The 18,240-nt window shown below is 54.6% G+C and overlaps 1 protein-coding gene across 3 annotated transcripts; it reads right to left on the minus strand.

Moving 5' to 3' along the window:
* Positions 1-4,150: 4,150 nt before the first annotated feature.
* Positions 4,151-15,669, minus strand: PTMA (prothymosin alpha). 3 transcript variants are annotated; one of them, XM_054039610.1, is made up of 5 exons: positions 15,484-15,669; positions 9,896-9,967; positions 9,070-9,160; positions 5,962-6,035; positions 4,151-4,967 (listed from the first exon to the last, which is right to left on the minus strand). In XM_054039610.1, exons 1-5 carry the CDS (start codon positions 15,526-15,528, stop codon positions 4,920-4,922), a joined length of 330 nt encoding a protein of 109 aa, XP_053895585.1. In that variant the 5' UTR covers positions 15,529-15,669; the 3' UTR covers positions 4,151-4,919. The 3 variants fall into 3 exon arrangements, with proteins under 3 accessions (XP_053895585.1, XP_053895583.1, XP_053895584.1); XM_054039608.1 differs by having other exon boundaries at positions 9,064-9,160; positions 15,484-15,667; XM_054039609.1 differs by having other exon boundaries at positions 9,064-9,157; positions 15,484-15,666.
* Between the last annotated feature and the right edge of the window lie 2,571 nt (positions 15,670-18,240).

The raw sequence follows: 18,240 nt of genomic DNA on the forward strand, positions 1-18,240 counted from the left end.
AGGCCAGCGCTTCGCTCTGCCCACGCTCTGCAGCGCCGGCAGCTCATGGGCATATTTTACCTCACGCAGCCCTAAACCCAGCCTGTGCCTGCTCCGTGCGCGGAGCCCTTCGTTCAAACCTCCTGTGGGGCCCCGACGGGCATCGCCGTCCACTCCGTCCCCGCGGCCCTAGCTAACATCTCCAGCTAGAGAAGCCTGGTCCCTAAAGCACAGGACTGGGGCTCAGGACTCCTGGGTTCCATTCCCACCTCTGTCACTGGGTGGCCTTGAGCCCCTCACTCTGCCTCTGTGTCTGGGGCGGATGGTACCGACCTACTTCCGAGGGGTTAAACTCACCCACGCTCGTAAAGCGAGATCCTCATGCAAATGGCAGGGGGAGGCCGGTTCAGTGGTTAGCGCACCAGCCATGGGCATGGGAGACCTCTGTTCAGTTCCTGGGCGACCCTCGGCTAGTCACTGAGGTTGGTAGAAGTTAGGCCCCTTTGAGGATCTGGGCCTTAGTTCCCTATTGGTAAAATAGGGATAAGGCCCCTTCTCCAGGCTAAACCCATCACAGGTTGGACGGACGTTGCCTGAAAGCTGCCCCTGGTCTGACTTTCTGTCTTGTTCACTGCGGCCATTAAAGGCCCAGAGACAAGCAAGGTCCTTTAGAGAGCTCAAGCTTGACCTTAAACTGGTCTGGGGCCTGCTGCTGCCAGCCAAGGGTCAGGGGCGGGCTCAGGAGGCCTGCCCCCATCTCTTATTCCTCATGTGCACACAGCCATGGCCCTCCAAGGGAAGGCCCGTTTGCTGTCAGAGGCAGGATGGCCAAGGCACTGCCAGACAGGGCTAGAGCTAGCCCAGTCTCCAGCCAGGTCTCCATCAGCTGCCCCCTCCGTCTGCAGTCTCCAAAGGGTTAACGTGGTTAGTCTCCCCCCCAGCTCTACCAGGAAACAGATGATCTGGGCTACGCTGGTCACCCACCAAAAGCCAGAGCCTTCAACAGGGCATCAGGCGGAGCCCTTGGCTGGCTGAGTGCGTTGTAGGGCCCCTCTGCTGAGCAGGGGATGTGCTCGCTGGTGCTCACTTCAAACATCCTTGATTCCCGTATCTGTTTAGTGCTTCCACCTCCAACGCCTCCTCCCCCGGCCAAGGCTCCCAGCTACTTCGCGGGACAGAGCTGTGGTCCCTACACTCCTTGTTTGCCAGTTCTATTTTGGTGCATGGTTCTGACCCATGGCAAGCCATAATCCGCTCAAAGCAGCCGGTCAAGCGGAGAGCGGAAAACCCACCCATCAATCACCCTTCACTCCTGCTAATCATCCCTCAAAGAGGCAGGGTAGCGAGTGTGGCTGGATGTAGCCAGCCCAGCCTGAGAGGAAGCCCCCATAGCTGGTATGGAACCAGCTACTGCAAATCCCCATGAGTGAGACAGACAGACCTGAAGACCAGCTCTGGGTATGCTCAAAACCTTGCCCCTCTCACCCCCAGAAGTCAGTCCTTACCCACCTTGTCTCTTATATCTTGGGACCCCCGCGGCCACAATGCTGCATACCAGTGATTGGTGCAATTAGGCAGGTGATTCAGGACAATGGGCCAGGCTTTGAGCTCAGTAACATCCGCGTAAGTGTAGAGAGACTCAGATGTAGAGCATCAGTCAGCTAGATGCCTTAAAATGAGCAGGCAGCGGTAACCCTTGCAACCAGCAAAAACCGCTGATGGCTGCAGCAGGCTCCATCCTACGTGGTCTTTTCCACTAACTCTAGGGAACACAATACAAGGCCAGGAACTCAGGCCTGGTCTACACTACGAGTTTAGGTCGAATTTAGCAGCGTTAAATCGAATTAATCCTGGACACGTTCACACGGCTAAGTCCCTTTTTTCGACTTAAAGGGCCCTTTAAACCGGTTTCTTTACTCCACCTCCGACGAGGGGATTAGCGATAAAATCAGCCTTCGCGGGTCGGAATTGGGGTAGTGTGAACGGAATTCGACATTGGCCTCCAGGAGCTATCCCACAGTGCTTCATTGTGACCGCTCTGGACAGCACTCTCAACTCAGATGCACTGACCAGGTAGACAGGAAAAGCCCCGCGCACGTTTGAATTTCATTTCCTGTTTGCCCAGCGTGGAGAGCACAGGTGACCACGCAGAGCTCATCAGCACAGGTAACCGTGATGGAGTCCCAGGATCGCAAAAGAGCTCCAGCATGGACCGAACGGGAGGTACGGGATCTGCTCGCCATATGGGGAGATGAATCAGTGCTAGCTGGTGGCAGTAAACGAAATGGTAAAATATTAGAAAAGGTCTCCAAAGGCCATGAAGGAGAGAGGCCATAACAGGGACACACAGCAGTGCCGCGTGAAAATTAAGGAGGTAAGGCAAGCCTACCACAAAGCCAGAGAGGCAAACGGAAGGTCTGGGGCAGAGCCGCAAACATGCCGCTTCTACGTGGAGCTGCATGCAATGGTAGGGGGTGCAGCCACCACTACCCCACCCGTGTGCTTTGACTCCTTCAATGGAGAAACACACAGGGAAGCAGGTTCGGGGTATGAGGAAGATGAGGATGAAGATAATGTAGATAGCTCACAGCAGCAAGGAAGCGGAGAAACCGCTTTCCCCAACAGCCAGGATATGTTTATCACCCTGGACCTGGAACCCAGCAGAGGGGAAATCTCCCAGTTTTGTGTTGGCGAAGTTCAGACAGAGACCAGCGTTACACGTTCCAAAAAGATGGGGCATGTTCTCATGAATGCTTGGCCCACCTGGTGAAGCTCGGCTGGTGCTGGAAGTGGAGTGATTCCTAGCTGTAAAACCCTGGAGGGAGGTTAGAGCGAAGCAGCAGAGATAGGCTACAGGTTAGGGGTTGCCGGGTTTTTGTTTTAAACTCCTCCCTAGTCCTACAAAGGGATTCAGAAATCCACGCTAGGAAGGGAGCCTCTGCCTCCCCATCACACTCCAGCAGCTTCTCCCCTACCACAGCCAGCCCTGTGCCTCTCCCAGCTACCTTGTCAGGACAGGCTGAGTGCTAGTCCCACCCCCAGCCACTGCGCCTTCTAGAAACACCAGACCTTAAAGGGGAAACCACCCTAGCCAGATGCAGCCGGGGAGTCCCAACACTGCAGCGACAGGCAGGTTAAACTGAGTGCAAACCCCAGGCAGGGTTAGGTAGATGGTGTCCATACCTGTACATATGCTCCCGCCCACAGCCAGGCCTCTTGCAATTGCTGAAGAAACTACCCTGGATAAGCTGGCAGCTTTGCTGGGATTCACATGTCCCTAATGGCCAGCCCACGGCACCTTCCTGCTCTCGGAGCTGCCACCTCCCGTGAGCAGCCTCTGCAGGGAGACCCCCCTGCTCTAAACACTCCCCCAGATGTTCTTCTAGCACAGCTTCTCGCGAGGCCCCTGATGACTCCTGTCCTACTAACCCAGAAACCAGCTGGAAGATGCCTAAGAAAGTAGGCTGCTCGGCTGAAAGACCAGGGCCCTGGCAGTGCAGAGACTGGCTCATCCTTGGGGGCAACTGAGGAGCAGATCCTGAAAGGTACTTTGGTATCCAATTCCCTTGGGAGTTCAATAGCTTTGAGGAGCTAGGCCTACAGCCGCAGAGTACCACCTCTGAAATCATGCGTTTAGATGCTGGGATCCTCAGCCTGGAGACACTCAGACACTCACACTCTCTTATAAAAAGATGTTTAAGGGGTGACTTGATCAGCCTATAAGTACTTACCTGGGGGACAAATATTTCATAACGGGCTCTTCAGGCTAGCAGGGAAAGGTCTTGAACATGGAGGTCGCAGCTAGACAAACTCAGATGGGAAATAAGGCAGAAATGTTTAAGAGGGAAGATAACTAACCACTGGAACAATTTACCAAGGATCACGGTGGATTCTCCATCACTGACCATTTTTAATTTAAGATGGGATGTTTCTCTAAAAATATCTGCTCTAGGAATTTGGGAAGTTCTATGGACCTGTGTTATACAGCTCAGACTAGACCATCATCTGGTCTCGGAATCTAGGAAGCCCACTGAATACAGGGAAGGCCTGGAGCTCCCAGCAAAATACCACCATCAAATCCTGCCTCCGGCCCAGCCCAGCTTCTGAGCAGACAAATCAAATCAACTTAAAAAAATAAAACCAAAAAACAAACCAGCAATTGGGAGCCAGCTTCGTTAGAACAACTCAGCAAAATAAAATTCCGGTTTATTGTTGGACAACATTGTTTCACACATACATCAAACAGGCCAAAAAAAACCAAAAAAAAAAAAAAAACAAAACAAAAAATAAAAATAAACAGCAACTTCATAGACAGAAAAAAAACCAAAAACCTTTTATCTTTGGCCTTGCCATCTCATACAAACCCACTACTTATAGTACAGCTAAAGTACATACACAAAAAAAAGTTACTGGAATGCTCGGAATAAGATTGTAAATTTTTTTTTTTTTTGCGTTTTTTTACAAGGTCGTTTTTTCTCCTTCGGGAGAATGGTTTGTTGGGACGCGGTCACACCACAAGTAAAGTCAGAGATGGGTAACGAGAGAGAGAGAGAGAGAGAGACACACACACTTCAAAGCCCCCCATTTGGTCAATCCGAGATCACTTAAAAATGGCTGACCTCCTAACAATATGTACAAAAATATAAAATGTAAATAAAAAATACAAACAAATTCTCCTTTAAAGTATTTTTAAGAAAGAAAGCAGGGCCTTGAAGTTTTGGTGCTGGGGAAAGAGGGGTTCTCGCCCCACTGATGGGGGGTAGGGTGGGGAATCTTTTCGGGCATTCGTTCCGAGTGGCGTCGGCATCGTGGGCAGGTTCGCTCTACTTGGGGAGGGTGACCACGGCGGGGGGGTTGCGACGGGACGTTGAAAGTGAACAGGTCGCGCTGGCCTTTTGTTTGTTTTTCTCCTTATTTTAAAAAATATATATATGTGCTGCCTAGTCATCTTCATCGGTTTTCTGCTTCTTGGGATCGACGTCCTCGTCCTGGGGAAGAGCAGAGGCGTTAGGGGGCTGGGACCTTTGGCGCTGCAGCAACGGGTGCCAGCTACAAGCCTTGCCAGGCGGCACGGGAAGTGTGGATTTCACGTAGGGGGAGATCCCACCAGAGCCCCTTTAAGCAGGTAAGGCGGGTGGAGCTCTCATCCCTTTGGTCTTGGCTATACTTGGGATCAGCCCTGCAGCTGCATGGGTAGACAGGCTGAGAGCCTGGGCCAGCGAGAAGGGATTTAACATTTGCTCCGGTGGCAGGGGTTTAAGTCTCCTCTCCCTCCAGGGATAAGGAGTTAATAGCACAATATCTTCATTGCCTGCCTGTGCCTCTCCATCCCACGGCCCCCCACCAGTGAGCAGATCCCTTTGAAACACAGGCCTGCCCACTGCAGCACTAATGCATCCATACTGCCCCCTGCGGACCTTCTGACTCTGGTCTGCAACTCGAGCTGCGTCCACACTGCAAAATGACAGGGCTTGGCCCCCAGTCACAGTGGGAAGCGGGCTCTGATCCACCCACCCCCGCCCCGCCCCACAGCAGGGTGCTAGGACCTGAGTGCTTGCTGAGAGTCGAACTGACGTATGTGTAACAGAACTGGGGTTTGGGCTCAAATCTGAATCAGAACCCAGGCTTAACGTGCTGTGTAGACATACCCCTGGCTAGCAAGTGAGACCCCCCCCCCCACCAGGAAGCACCCATTCACCCCCCCCCCCCCCCCCCGAACCCTACACAGGCTCCCAGCATTTCCTTCCTTTTGGTGTTTGGCTGGAAACCAAGTTCACGCCGAACAGTCAGAACAGACGCCGGAGCCAGGCGCGAGGGGAGGAGGTGCAGCGTGGAAAGCCACCCAGAGTTCAGGCAAGCGGCTCCTCCCCCCTCCCCACGCAGCCTCTCTAGCAGAGACAACTACTCTCTAGCCGAGCGCTACAGCTCCCACGCTCATCGGGACTTGACAAATTGAGGACAATCCTGATGCACCCCACCTACCTCGTCATCCTCAGCTGCCCGTTTGCCTGTGGGTGCGTCGCCTTCCTCATCTTCATCGCCGTCCTCTTCCTCACCTGGGGGTGGGGGGTGGGGGGCAGGAAGAACAAGGAACGTGAGCCTTTGGTGGCAGCTTCACGCTGGCCCAGCCTGATGTGGAAAGGACACAGGGGCTGGCAGGCAGGCGAGGAAAGCGCCAGACTAGGCAGAGACCCGCTGGAACAGGAACCCGACCCTTACGGGGACAAACTCAGGGTGTGTCCTCCTGCTCCTCGGACGTTCAAGGGCAGCGCCAGCTCTTTGTGCGTGTTGCCCAGCGCCAGCCTGCGCGGGCCCCCTCCAGACAGCCAGGGACTCGTGGCACAGTGCGCATCTCCACTGCCATGCCCAGAATAGCCCTCCCACCCCCGCTGCAAGGGCTGGCACACGCTGCCCTCGGCTGGCATCAGACGCCCTGGGGCTCGTGCAGCCAGACACCGCATCAGCGCGTCTTCCGTGCAGGGGTGGGACGAGAAGGGTGGAGATTACTACAAAAGACGGCAGCTGGGAATAGGAGACGGGGCCGCTATACGACTAGCTCAAAGTCAGCTGCATCCTAGCTGAGCAGTTACCACCTGACAGCTGCTTGGGGCCCCGATGCCGATCGCCGCAGGTGCCTGGGCTGCAAAGTCATCATCGCCCGGCCCTTTTCTTGGGGGGAAGCAAGGGGGGTCTCAGCAGAGGGGCCAAGAGCTGAGTGGGCCACCTGGACGCTAGAGAAGGTCCCCTCCACATCTGGAGAGGGGCTCATTGGCAGAGGCAGGGAGGGAGCCCAGTCCTTCTGGGGATAAATAGACTGACGAGCACCACGTTTGCTTAAAAAAAATAAAGCTTTTCCTAGCGGCTGCTCTAACTGCTCCAGATTACTTCTGCTTCTCTTCGCAGCGATTAGTCCGTCTTTAATGAGTTAAGAGAGCCAGAACACATTAGTTCTGAGTCAGAACACATTCTAATTATCAGAACAGCCAACAAATTCCGCTGACAGGCCGCAGCCTTCCAGCAAGGGGGGAAGAGAGTCAGACTTGACCCACTTTGAGCTCAAATAGGCCAGTGGATCAGAACAATGTCGCCGACTGCGCCCGAGTCCAGCCGGGAGGGGAGTGACCAGCCTAAGTCCTTTGCATAACGGGAGGCCCTGCTAAACGGACAGCGTTCAGGCCAGTAAGCTGGCTTTAAATGTCACCACGAGCCGCACGTATAGACAGCGGGGGATTAGGGTCATCCGCCCGGCACGCCCCCCCCCAGCATACACTCAGACCCAGCATCGCCCCACCCTCTGGAGCTGCCAGATTAGCTGCAAGTGATGGCTCAACGCTGCGCCAGCGAGCTCACGCACCGGGTTACTTGGGTGGATCATGTGACCCGCAGTCAAGCTGATTGGGGGCATATTTAGCTGCCTGAGCGTCTTTAAGCAAAGCAAATAATGGGATGGGGATGGCGGGGAGGGATCTTTAAAAACCGATTTGATGACTTTGGGCTGAAGTTTAGTTCCAAATATTTCAAACCAGCAGAAGGCAGGAGAGTCCCTGGCAGCCCTTACTGGCTTTTCTCTCTCCTTTGTAATGCCTAGGCTGCTGGGATCAGCCCCTTAGGAACTTCTTCCAAGCAGAGATTACCTGGGGCTAGGCTAGAAAGACACGAGTTATCCCTCCTCGAATCCCGGAGAGCGCCTGCCTCTTCCCCCATGCCAGGCGCTAACCAGGGAGCAGGGGTGCAGATGGCTCAGTGCTCCGAATCGTAGCCATGCTTTTTTTGGGGGGGGAGTGGGGGGGGTGACAGCCGAGTGGGCTGCATCACGCTCACCACCACGGTATCTAAGCAACGCCCCACACCCACAGCGAAGCCCAGTTATGCAAACCACCCCGAAGTAGCAAGCAGCCCTTCGAGGGTTTCTTGGAAAAAAAAAACCCTCCATCCTGCAAGGCCGAGGCTGCTGGTGCATCTCCAGGCTGCTGGTGTATCCAGGAACCAGTTCCTATACTGAGAGCGCCGTGTCCCCCTTTCCTCCCTGCTGCCAGGAAGAGCCCAGACTTTCCTCTATTCAAACAGGGGCTTGCTTAAAGGCCTTCAATTCCCGGCCTCAAAACCCCACACCCAGCACAACCCACTGCTGCCGCCCAAGATTGCAGGGGATTAACCAGGAATAGCTAATCAAAGGACTTGTTTCAGCATGGTTTGCTAATAATGGTTCGCAACCTCCTCCCAGCCTTAATTGGGATTAAAAATAGAGATTTTTATTCAGCTAAATGGGTCTTGGACAAGGAGCGGGAGAAGCTGAGAAGGGAAGCAGGAAGGGAAGTGACTGGTGGTCCACTGACGCCCGCCTGCAGGCTGGGTTACGCTAGGAAACCAGAGGGAGATGTGAGCTGCAAGGGGAGACATTTCAAACAAAGTTTAAATGAGCCATTTGCTCCCGTTCTAGCTGCAGATAAGACGCGCTGCAGGAAAGAGCTAACGGTTCATGCATCTGCTTAAGTGGAACCAATTGCTTAGCATGAATCATTAGCCTGGGAAGTGAGTATGATTGAGCAGCACGTGTGTGGACTGCACGAGAGCGGCATCGACCTCCTATGCGCTCTGCGCCTCACCTGCCTGGCAAAGGGAGGCCCCCAGAGCCCTGGCTCATTCCCCGGCCAGTCAGACTGTGGCTTTGCCCGCCACGTGCGGCCGACGTCGGTTTGCCGTTTCGCTGGTACCGGCACAGTTCCTGGGATTAAGGGCGGGTGTTTCAACCACGCGCCACGAGCTGAAGTGTTTACGCAGGGCCTCTGCACTACGCAGCATGGCCAGAATGGGGAACGATCTGTCCTCAACCTGTTAGAACAAACTCGGGCTGATTTCACTGGCTGGCAGATCGGGGCCGCTCGGAGGCAGGGGAGGGACAATACAAGGCTGGCTAGACCGTCCGTTGCAGCAAGCAGAGAACTGCCCAGAGCAGCCACAAGGGGGAGATGCTGCTCCCGGCACTCGCTGGCCACGTGCAGTAACTCAAGCCTCTTGCTAAAGGGCCGCATTTAAGAGCCGGATTTGGCTACTCTAAGGTGAGAAAGCAGGGTGAAAAATTACCATCACCCTCTTCCTCCTCGTCCTCTTCTTCGCCGCCTTCTTCTTCCTCTTCGTCTACTTCGTTGTCAGCCTCCTGCTCTCCGTTTTCCTCGTTCTCCTTGTCAAGACAAGACACTCACTTAAAAAAAAAAAATGCATGGAGGGAAATCGCTCGCCTCCCCACCCACCCACACATACAGAGCCGCTGCCCGAGATTGAGCGATCTAGGAACCCACCAGCAAGTGCAGCTGAGGAGACAGGCCCCCGCCTTGCTCCCCTCATAGCTTTCATAGCAGGTGCCCACCGGCTGACAGGCAAGCTACGTGTGTTTTCACTTCAAGGCTGTTCCCCGTTCTGTCTACGCTTCATGCAGAAACAAAGATAAAGGACTTAAATTTGATGGTAATGCGGCGGCTGCATCTCGAGCCTCAGACAGGAATCTAAAGTCTATTGTGACATCGTGTCAGATTAAAAGATGGCATTGTCAGTTTCCCTCTGGCAGTTTTTAGAAAAACAAAAAAAAAACAAGCAAACCCCAGATTTGCTTGTGTATTAGGCTTTTCCCACCCATCTGTTTGCCACATTTTCAAACCACACGATGGCTTCTAGAAGGAGGCGGCACCGAAGACACGCATTCTCTGAGGGATTTAAGAGAGCTCCCGCCACACCTCCTGCACACCTGGAACTCACCCGCGGGCTGGAGGCTTTCACGGACTCTGAAACCGTAGCAGCATTTCACAACGGGGTTACACAGCAGAAGGCTGCTGCATGGAACGTTTCCTCCTCCCAAAGGATGCCAAACAATGAGTCCGCAGGAACATCAGCGAGCAAAGGATGGTCTAGCGATACTTACAGCGTTGCCGTTGGCTGGTGCATCTCTGCCATTTTCTGTCTCTTCCACAACTTCTTTCTTCTCTTTTAGATCCTTAAAGGAACAGAAATAACCAATGAGTCATCAGGACTCCAGCCTACAATCCTCATGGTAGGAAACTTATAAGGAGGGGCGGGGGGGGAAAAGGTCTGGGAGACAATTACCCTTCACATCCCTTGCACGAGCAACTTGTTCTGGGCAGTTGTTGCGAGGGTTGGAACCAGGGAGAAATTTTAAGTCTGTATTACTAGACTTTATTAAAGCAAAAGGTACTTGGTCCTAAAAGAAGTGGCTACATTTAACTTAGGAACTCCCAGGATCTTTGAAACGTAAAGAGCTGGTCTCCTGCGTCTGCTTTGCAGCCAAAGAATTGGCTCATTTCCCACCTTATCGTGTTCAGGGGAAACGGCTGCATTCCCACTGATAGCCCTTTGGCGCACGCTGAATTACAGAATCAGTCACCCCAGGGTCTGCAGACTCGCACAGCCACTTGCTGCCTTCACAACAGGGAAGGGTAGAGAACGGAGCCCAAATTGTGATTAGCCGAGCCTGTGGTGTCTCTCCCAACCGGCTTGCTCTTACTTGTAGTCACAGAGTGGAAACTCCAGGATAAATCTCAAGACTCTTAGTCAAACAGCAGGGAGATGGCTATTTTTTCCACATTACTCCAAGGAACATGGCGCCGTTCGATTGAACACTGCTAGACCAGTTCACATCGGAACCGCAAGCACAGGCAGGCGAGAGCAAGCGCCCGTATGTTTTTGCTATTGATCACTGTCAAGACGTCATGCCAAGTCACTAGGCAAACAGGCTGAAAGGATCCAACTTGCTGTTCCCGCACATGGCTAAAAAGAACGCTCTGGCACCCGCGTCTGCATCATCCTCCCCTTATGTTACTGCATCAGCTGCAGTTAGATCTTGCTCGCCACGAGAGAAGTTATTACCCCTGCCAAGGAAAGTGAAGAGGCCTTTCAGCAGGGCTGCGGGGCAGCCAGGCAGTCTGCCTTGAACAAAGACCATGAGGTGTTGGAAACTTTTTGGCAGCTTCCTACTCCACTGCAGCAGCAAACCTGTGTGTTTTTTTGGTTTTTTTGGCGGCCTCTCCGCAAGCCCCCTCAGCCTGGATGGAAGCGTGTCACTTTCACTCTCAGAGTTGGCGTCACTTCCTCGTGGCAACCACCGTCAGTGTCACCGCATGGCCAGCCCCGATTAATACGGCCATCTCTCTCTTTTGATTTGGAGTCAAATAACCTTTGGATTATTCGGTCAACAGCAAAGGCATATTAGAACAGTGGACTACTTAAGCCTTTCAGATACCCAGGCATCTGGATAAAGCAAGCAAGGATTAATAAAGTCTGACTGCATTATCCCAAGGCATCCAGCCTATGCCCTAGCCCTGGACGCCTCGAAAGGGCGTTCTCTGCAATACCAAGCACTGGGGTTTATTACACCTGTGGCTGAGACCCTAGACAAGTAAATATTCTGTTCAGAAGTGCAGATCTACTTCCTCCTTCCACTAACATTTGAATCCCATGCAAATTGCAGTTTCTCTGAACCGACCAACTGCCTCACAGTTTTTACATGATCTCTGACTCCTATCAGTCATTACTGGAGGAGTGAGATGCTAGCATTTAACCTCACTCTTCTTTGCTGCCATGCCATAACTACTTAGAGCCAGCCCACAATTTTAAACTGACCTACAAGGAAATTCTAAGATACCCCAAGTTTAACACAGAAGAAATGAAATAGGCAAAATTTCCAAGTTACCAGTTACTATGTTCATCATCCTTTTTGAGACGTTATGCGTAAAACCCAAGTGGTTCTTATGGCTAAGGAGGACCAGTAGTGTTATTACTAATTTTAGTTTAATAAATCCGACGCACCAGCCGTCAGTGTTCCATTTAAGATACTTTCATTCAATTATAATTAAGTTACCAGGCCAGGCTTATTTGCATAGCGACGGTACTCTGCTAGAAATACTACAACTTTTTCCATTCCTAAGAACGAATCCAATGCAAACAGACAAATTTGTACCAGACTTCAGATGAGGAGTCAATGTAGCAGTATTACTTTAGTTTTAATGCTTTGATGGAGCCTCCAATTATAGGTGTGGCAGGGCTGTTTGTCTATAAAATAGCAGTGATGTTTAGTCATAGGGAAGCCCTACCTTCCACCTTCTCCTACTCCCAAAAAGTGAACTTGACTATTCCATTTGGCACAGTAGTAATGGACATTAGAAACCGTCACAACCAACTGCATTCATAAGCCATGTCATAGCTAATCCCCAGGACAGACAGATCAAATAAAACAGTCAGGACTGATCATTTAAAAGTGGCCTAAAAAAAACAAAATATGACCAGCAAACTGGTCCCAGGTACTTGTCGAATATTTGTTCGTGTGATTTGTTGCCCTGCTGCGGGAGACCCACCTGCCCCTTTAGTTCTAGCCACACCATTCGATGGCAGCGGTTTGCATGGACTCCAAGGTGCGATGGATTTTAAGGGGCCTCAATTGTCAGTGAAATCAGCAGTTTGCAAAAGAAAGTTGAACATTCCCAGACTTCCAAGCGAACTGGCAGCTGCATTTGCTTTATTTATTGCTTGCCAGTCTTCTGCGATCCCCAAAGCCCACCTGCAACCCCCAGTGATCCGAGTCAGTCAATGGGGCTTACTGCAGCTTCAAAGGGCCCTCCCGCCAGCAGGGGGCGCCGGCTCCTCAGCGCCACGCGCCCTGCCCCAGTTCAAACCGCGCGCCACTCTCCGCGCTTTCTGATTGGCCCAGCGCCGGCGCGCCGGCCCCGCCCTTCGCGTCTTGCCGGGAACTGTAGTCTCCGTGGGGCCCTCCGGCGCAAGGTCGCCCGCCGGGAGAGAACTCCAACTCCCATGGGGCCCCGCGCGGGCGGAGCGCGCAGAGGCAGCGGCACGTGGTGACGAGCGAGCTCTGTTGCGAAGCTGGGGGTGGGGGGGCGGCGCCGAGCAGCGCAGGAGGAGCCGCCGCCCGGGAGCCGAGGCGGCAGCTCTGAGACCCCTCCCCCCACCCGGCGGAATAAATCTTCAGTGTCTTGTTTATTTCAGTGTCCCGATGTGAAGCGGGCGGGACCCGCGCCCTTGATCTGCTCCCCCGCCGGACCCCCATAGGGATTGCGGGGGGGTCCTGCTGGCTAGAGCCCCAGTCACACAACGGAGGCGGGAGGGAGGTGGACTCAACGCCCCACCCGTACTGGTGAAGGTGCAAAGCGCCGCCCCCCCTCCAGACCCGGGTCCCCGCAAGGTTTGGGGGTGCATCGGCTGGGCCTTTCCCCCCTCCCCCCCGGCCGTAGGGGCAGCTCGCACCGCGGGGGCCGCTAGCCCAGCGCCGGGCGAGGGTCTCCCCCCCCCCCCCCCGCAGAAGTGCAGTCCCGCGGGGGACGCGCTGGGGGCTACTACACAAATCCCGGGGGATGGGGGGGGGACAGCGGGGAAGTTTCCCCCGCCCCCAAAGGGCAGGGGAAGGTTAATTAGATTCTCTCCCCCCCCCCCGGATCCCTCCGAAACAGGCTGCTGGAGGGGGAGCGCGAGCGGGGGAGCGAACCCACCCCTAGTGCATCCGCTGGGCGGGACCCCCTGGCCGCGGCCGGGACCCGAGCGAGCCAAAGTTCAGCAAAGGGGGGAGGGGGCCGAAGGGAAACGGGGGGTGGGAAGAGCTCCGCGCGGCGGGGGCTGGGGTCCGGGGACTCTCGAATCGCAGAAGCGGGAAAACAGAAGTGAAAACGAAATTTGCAAGCAGGATTGTGGGCTGCTGACTCCCGTGCCGCGCTTAGCCCCGCACCCGCAGCCCGTAACTGGCTGTAGCGCCTGCCCGGGGGGGGGCGCTGACCTTTTCCCCAGCCCCGGTGGGGGTAGGGCGGCGGCAGCGGGCGGAACACCTTGAAACCCAGACAAATGCCCAGAGGAGAGCGGCGTCCACACACACACCCCTTCCCGGGGCCAGAGAACCCCCGCCCGCCCGCCGGGGTTGGGGATCCAGCCATGGCCGCAACTCCCCCCCCCCCCAGGTCCGCTGCAGTGATCGGCCCGGAGTGCGGGGAGAAGCGGCGAACCCCCCAGCAAAGCGGGGGCTGGTACCGCGTGGGGTGACCCTCGCTACATTGTATCCACCGCTCGCTACGCTGTATCCAAGCCCGGCCACTTCGGACTCTGCCAGTCGGGGCCGGAGGCTCACCCCCCCCCCCCCCAGCTGTGGCTGGAAGTTTCACACTCCCCTCTTTCCCCCCCCCCCCGGACTCCCACCCACTCGCACGCGTGGGCTCCCGGACAATCTCTCCCCGCTCGAGCCACGTTCTGTCCTTAGGCTTCACCTCCGTGGAGGCGGCAGCGGATGGGACACCCGCTGCTCGTCAGCTCCCCCTCCACTGGGGAGCCCAGCTCGGAAGGCAAACCCCATGGGGGAGGGGGGGGGCAGAGCGCAAGTGATTTAAGCTTCTGATTAAAACAGTGCGGGGTCCCTCCCTTCGCCTCCCTCCTTTTGCCCCACAAGGTTAATCGGTCTTTAACTGGAGTTAAAAGCCCTGCAGCCTGATGGAGATCTTAACCCGCTTAAAAGGAAAGAAAAAAAAAGAGGGGGGGGGAACCGGGCTCCGTCCTCGGCTGGGGAGCCGGGCTGCCACTGAAAGTGGCGGGGCTGGGGGGGTCCGGCAGGTATCTGGGGCTGCGATCCCCGAGAGGGAAAGCCACGCTCTTTCGCCGGCCCGGCATGCTCGCTTCCTGGCATCATTAAACAAAGAACCCGCGCAGATCGCCACAAACATTTGCAGTCAAATCCAAGCGTCTCCCCATCAAAGTCAAGTCTCGCCCCCCCGCCGGCCATCCAAGGAAATCGCTTCCGATTATTCGCCTCCACCGAGTTGTAAAGTTATTTCCGTGCAATTAAAGTGATCGGGTTGGTTGGTTGTTTGGGTGATGGGTTGGTTGTTTTTTTTAAATGCCCGACCCAGCCGACCGCCCTCCAACAAACATTTCGTTTCTCGCCCGCTTCATTTCAAAAGAAGGGGTGGGGGGCACTGGGATCAATCCCCATTAAAAAGTGGGTGTTTCGGGCCGGATCCCTTCCCACCACTTTCCAGGCAGATTATTTCCCCCTCTCTCGGGCAGGAGGACTAAAGTGGGATCCAACTTCGATGGGGGGCTGTCAAGCGGCGAGGCGATTTGAATGGAGAGAGATTTCCAGACAGGCAACATCAACACAATTAGAGGGCGCTTTTTAAATGCCTCGTTGAAACACACACACACAGCAAACCCCCTCCAGCAGACGACTTTACAAAACTCCCCCCTCGCCCACCAAACACAAACAAAAAAAACCAACCACCCCACTCGAGATTTGCAACATTTAAGAGACAAATCACGCTCCCTTCCCCCACCCCTTGTAGACAAAGAGAAAAGCAAAAAAAGAAAACACAGCAGGTCCCCCCCCCCTCCCGCGCGCCCCCCGCAAGACAAAACGGTACTTGGGAACACACCGTAACAAAACAAAACAAAAAAAAGGCGGAAAAAACGAGGGTGGGGGGGAGCGGCGGGCTGGGTCTGGAGCCTCACCTTGGTGGAGATCTCCGCGCTGGTGTCCACAGCTGTGTCTGACATGGTGCGTGGGGAGCGGTGGATAGAAAATAGCTCGGATATAAAAATAAGCGAGGCGCAGGTCCGGCTGCCCGAGGAGCAGAGCAGGGCAGGAACAATGCAAAGATGGCTTTGGCCAGAGCCAGTGGAGAACTCACGCGGCGCCACTAGCTTTAATATAGATTAGTGGGCGGCGCGCTCACTCCCCTGCGCCGTCCCCATTGGCCAGCCGGAGGGGAGCTGGGCCCGGCCATTGGTCGAGGGGCAAACAATGGGCAAGGCTGCTTAAAGCGGCAGAGCCGCCCCGGGCATGCAATGAGTTTGCGCCTGGCCTCAGCATGCGGAGCGCGGCAACGGCGTGGTTGCTTCTCTCCGCCCCCCTTCCTCCCTCCCTCCCTCCGCAGGGAAAGCGCTCCGCATGCCGCGTGCAAAACGCAGAGCCCTGGGTTGCATTGTTAGCGGCAGGCTGGAACAGAGGAACTAAGCAGGAGAAACCGACCCCCCCCCCCCCCTTGTCTCTGCTTGCGTCTCTCTCCTGCAGCCGCGGTGCCGCCGCCGGCTTCAGCATGTCTCCGCTGCCATTAGGGCAGCAACCCCCACTCGGCAAGGGGAGGGGGGATTGAAAAAGTTGATGCAAAAGAAATCCGCCTCTGCGTTAAGCGCCCCCCCTTGCAAAGAGCAGCCGCCCGTTTTACACCCGGGCCAGCGGCGGCGGGGGGGGGGGGGTTATTCCGCCTTTCGCGGATTAAAGCCCCAAAGCAGCGTTCGTCCCGATGAAAAACCTCACACGGGCTGGGACTTTCCAACTCAAGGGAGAGGAGGTCGGGGTTTCAATCCACAAGCCACGAAAGAATAAGCAATCCCTCCCCGCTGCACATACTCCCTTTATCTTAGTGGTGATTGAACCTTTTGCGATCCAGCCACACCATTAACAAAAACTCCCCCCTTCCTAAAAAAACAGGAAATTACCGTTTAAAAAAATACAGTTCCGATTTCCCCCCACTTTCACACTTTTTTTGGGGGGGGGGGAGGGGGATCCAGCCTCTTTCCCACCTGGCTATTAACGCTCTCACCCTGCATTAGCCTTTTAACGCTCCTTTAAAACCCAAAACTTATTTTCCCCGACAGCAAGACATTTACACCAGTTAATCTGTGAATAATAATTAAAAAAAACCCAACCTGCATCGAGGATTTTTTTCCCCCTTTTGCTAGAGCCCTACCACTCCCCCCCTCCCCGTAACTTTGCAGATGGGGTGGGAAGGGGAATGAGAGCGAGAAATCCCCCAGCCTTAACATCACACAGTGGAATAAATCAAATTGGGCGGAGATGGAGGAAATAATGTCTTTCTTTTTTTTTTTTTTGCATTTTTTAAAAGACACATTACACTTTTTTGTTTGAAAATCGCCCAATTTTTTTTTGCAATTCCCCACGTTTTGCACGGAGCGGTGTCCGTGCCACACACCCCGGCCCCCTCCCAGCTGGGCCGGGTGCAGTCGGACCGGCAGAAAGTCCCGTTTCAAGCTGCAATTGAGCGCAATGGAGGCAGCTGAGCAGGGAAGGGGGGGGGGGGTAGAGGAACGTGCCACACTCAAAATGGCGCCCGGAGCCCTTCATGGGGCAATCATTCGGCTTTTTCCCTGCCAGGGGCTTTAGAAGGCCGGATCCAGCCGAGCCGCCACCGCAGCACCTTCATAAGGCAATTCCCGGTGCCAGGCGCAGGAATGGGGCGAGGGGAGCGGGCGCAGGGGCAGCCCCGGACGGAGCAGCGCTTCTGCCACACTCAACATGGCCGTTGGGCCGGGGCAGAGCCTCTCCTCGGAAGGCGGGATATAGGACTCAGGCGACGCGGATTGGCTAGCAACCCCGAGCGAACGCTGTGTTGACGCTTTGCGCCTCTTTATTGAGCGACGCTCCTGTCCGTCTTCGGTAGAGTGGTTGCGAAAACCCGGGTCCAAGATCGCAGTAGCAGTGTGGAATGGACTCAGCGGCCACTTGGCTGTATAGAGAAGAGGGAAAAGGAACCAGGTACCCCTGTTATGGAGTTTGTGCTGCTAGCCAGTTACAAAGGCTGAATCTCGTTCAGCGCAGGGGGCCGACCTTGCTGCCTTCTCGAGGTCCCATCCAACCCTGCATTTCCATGATTGCTACTGTGTTTATTTTTTAGATTTGCTGCGATTAGACCCTGACCCGCATCTCTGCCTGAACTTCAGCAAAGCTGTTTAAGAAGAAAAAAACGGGCATGGAATTTTTTAGCACTTTTTATGTCAGGCATTTTTTTGCTCCTCCAGTTTCCTTGTCTCTGTTAAATTTGCCAAAGAAGCTATTTTAGCATGGATCGTTGGCTTTCCGATATACCCATTGCGATGCGGCCTACACAACAGCCAACTTCTAAACTATGTTTTAAGTTTAAATATTTCAACAACTCACTTTGAATTTGGGGCTGGAAAAGAGCTTCTGTTTCAGGAGAACATCCCCCAAACTAGCTCCGTTGATGACCTGACAGCAGGTTCATAACAAGAATCAAAAGTGCCCCGGATTCCTAGCATCTTCACCTCTAGCTGGAAATGTTGTGCTCATCTCCACTTTGGTTTATCGTGCCTGTGGGACTCGAATGTTCAACGTTGGGGTTAGGAATGACAGACTATTAAAATAGGGTGGGCAAATGACCCCCTGTGGGGATCAGCCCACCGCACCATGGTTGTCTCACCTTGAATAAGGAGGTGGCCTTAGAGAAG

Source organism: Malaclemys terrapin, chromosome 9 (genome assembly GCF_027887155.1).
Source record: "Malaclemys terrapin pileata isolate rMalTer1 chromosome 9, rMalTer1.hap1, whole genome shotgun sequence".
Taxonomy (NCBI): Eukaryota; Metazoa; Chordata; order Testudines; family Emydidae; genus Malaclemys; species Malaclemys terrapin.

Excerpts from the sequence above, each read along its gene's own strand:
- PTMA (XM_054039608.1), bottom strand. The coding sequence starts at position 15,528 with ATGTCAGACACAGCTGTGGACACCAGCGCGGAGATCTCCACCAAG. Across the intron at positions 6,036-9,063 it reads CGAGGAGGAAGAGGGTGATG|GTGAGGAAGAGGACGGCGAT; the intron begins GTAATTTTTCAC and ends CCCCACCCCCAG. Across the intron at positions 4,968-5,961 it reads GGGCAGCTGAGGATGACGAG|GACGAGGACGTCGATCCCAA; the intron begins GTAGGTGGGGTG and ends GCTCTTCCCCAG.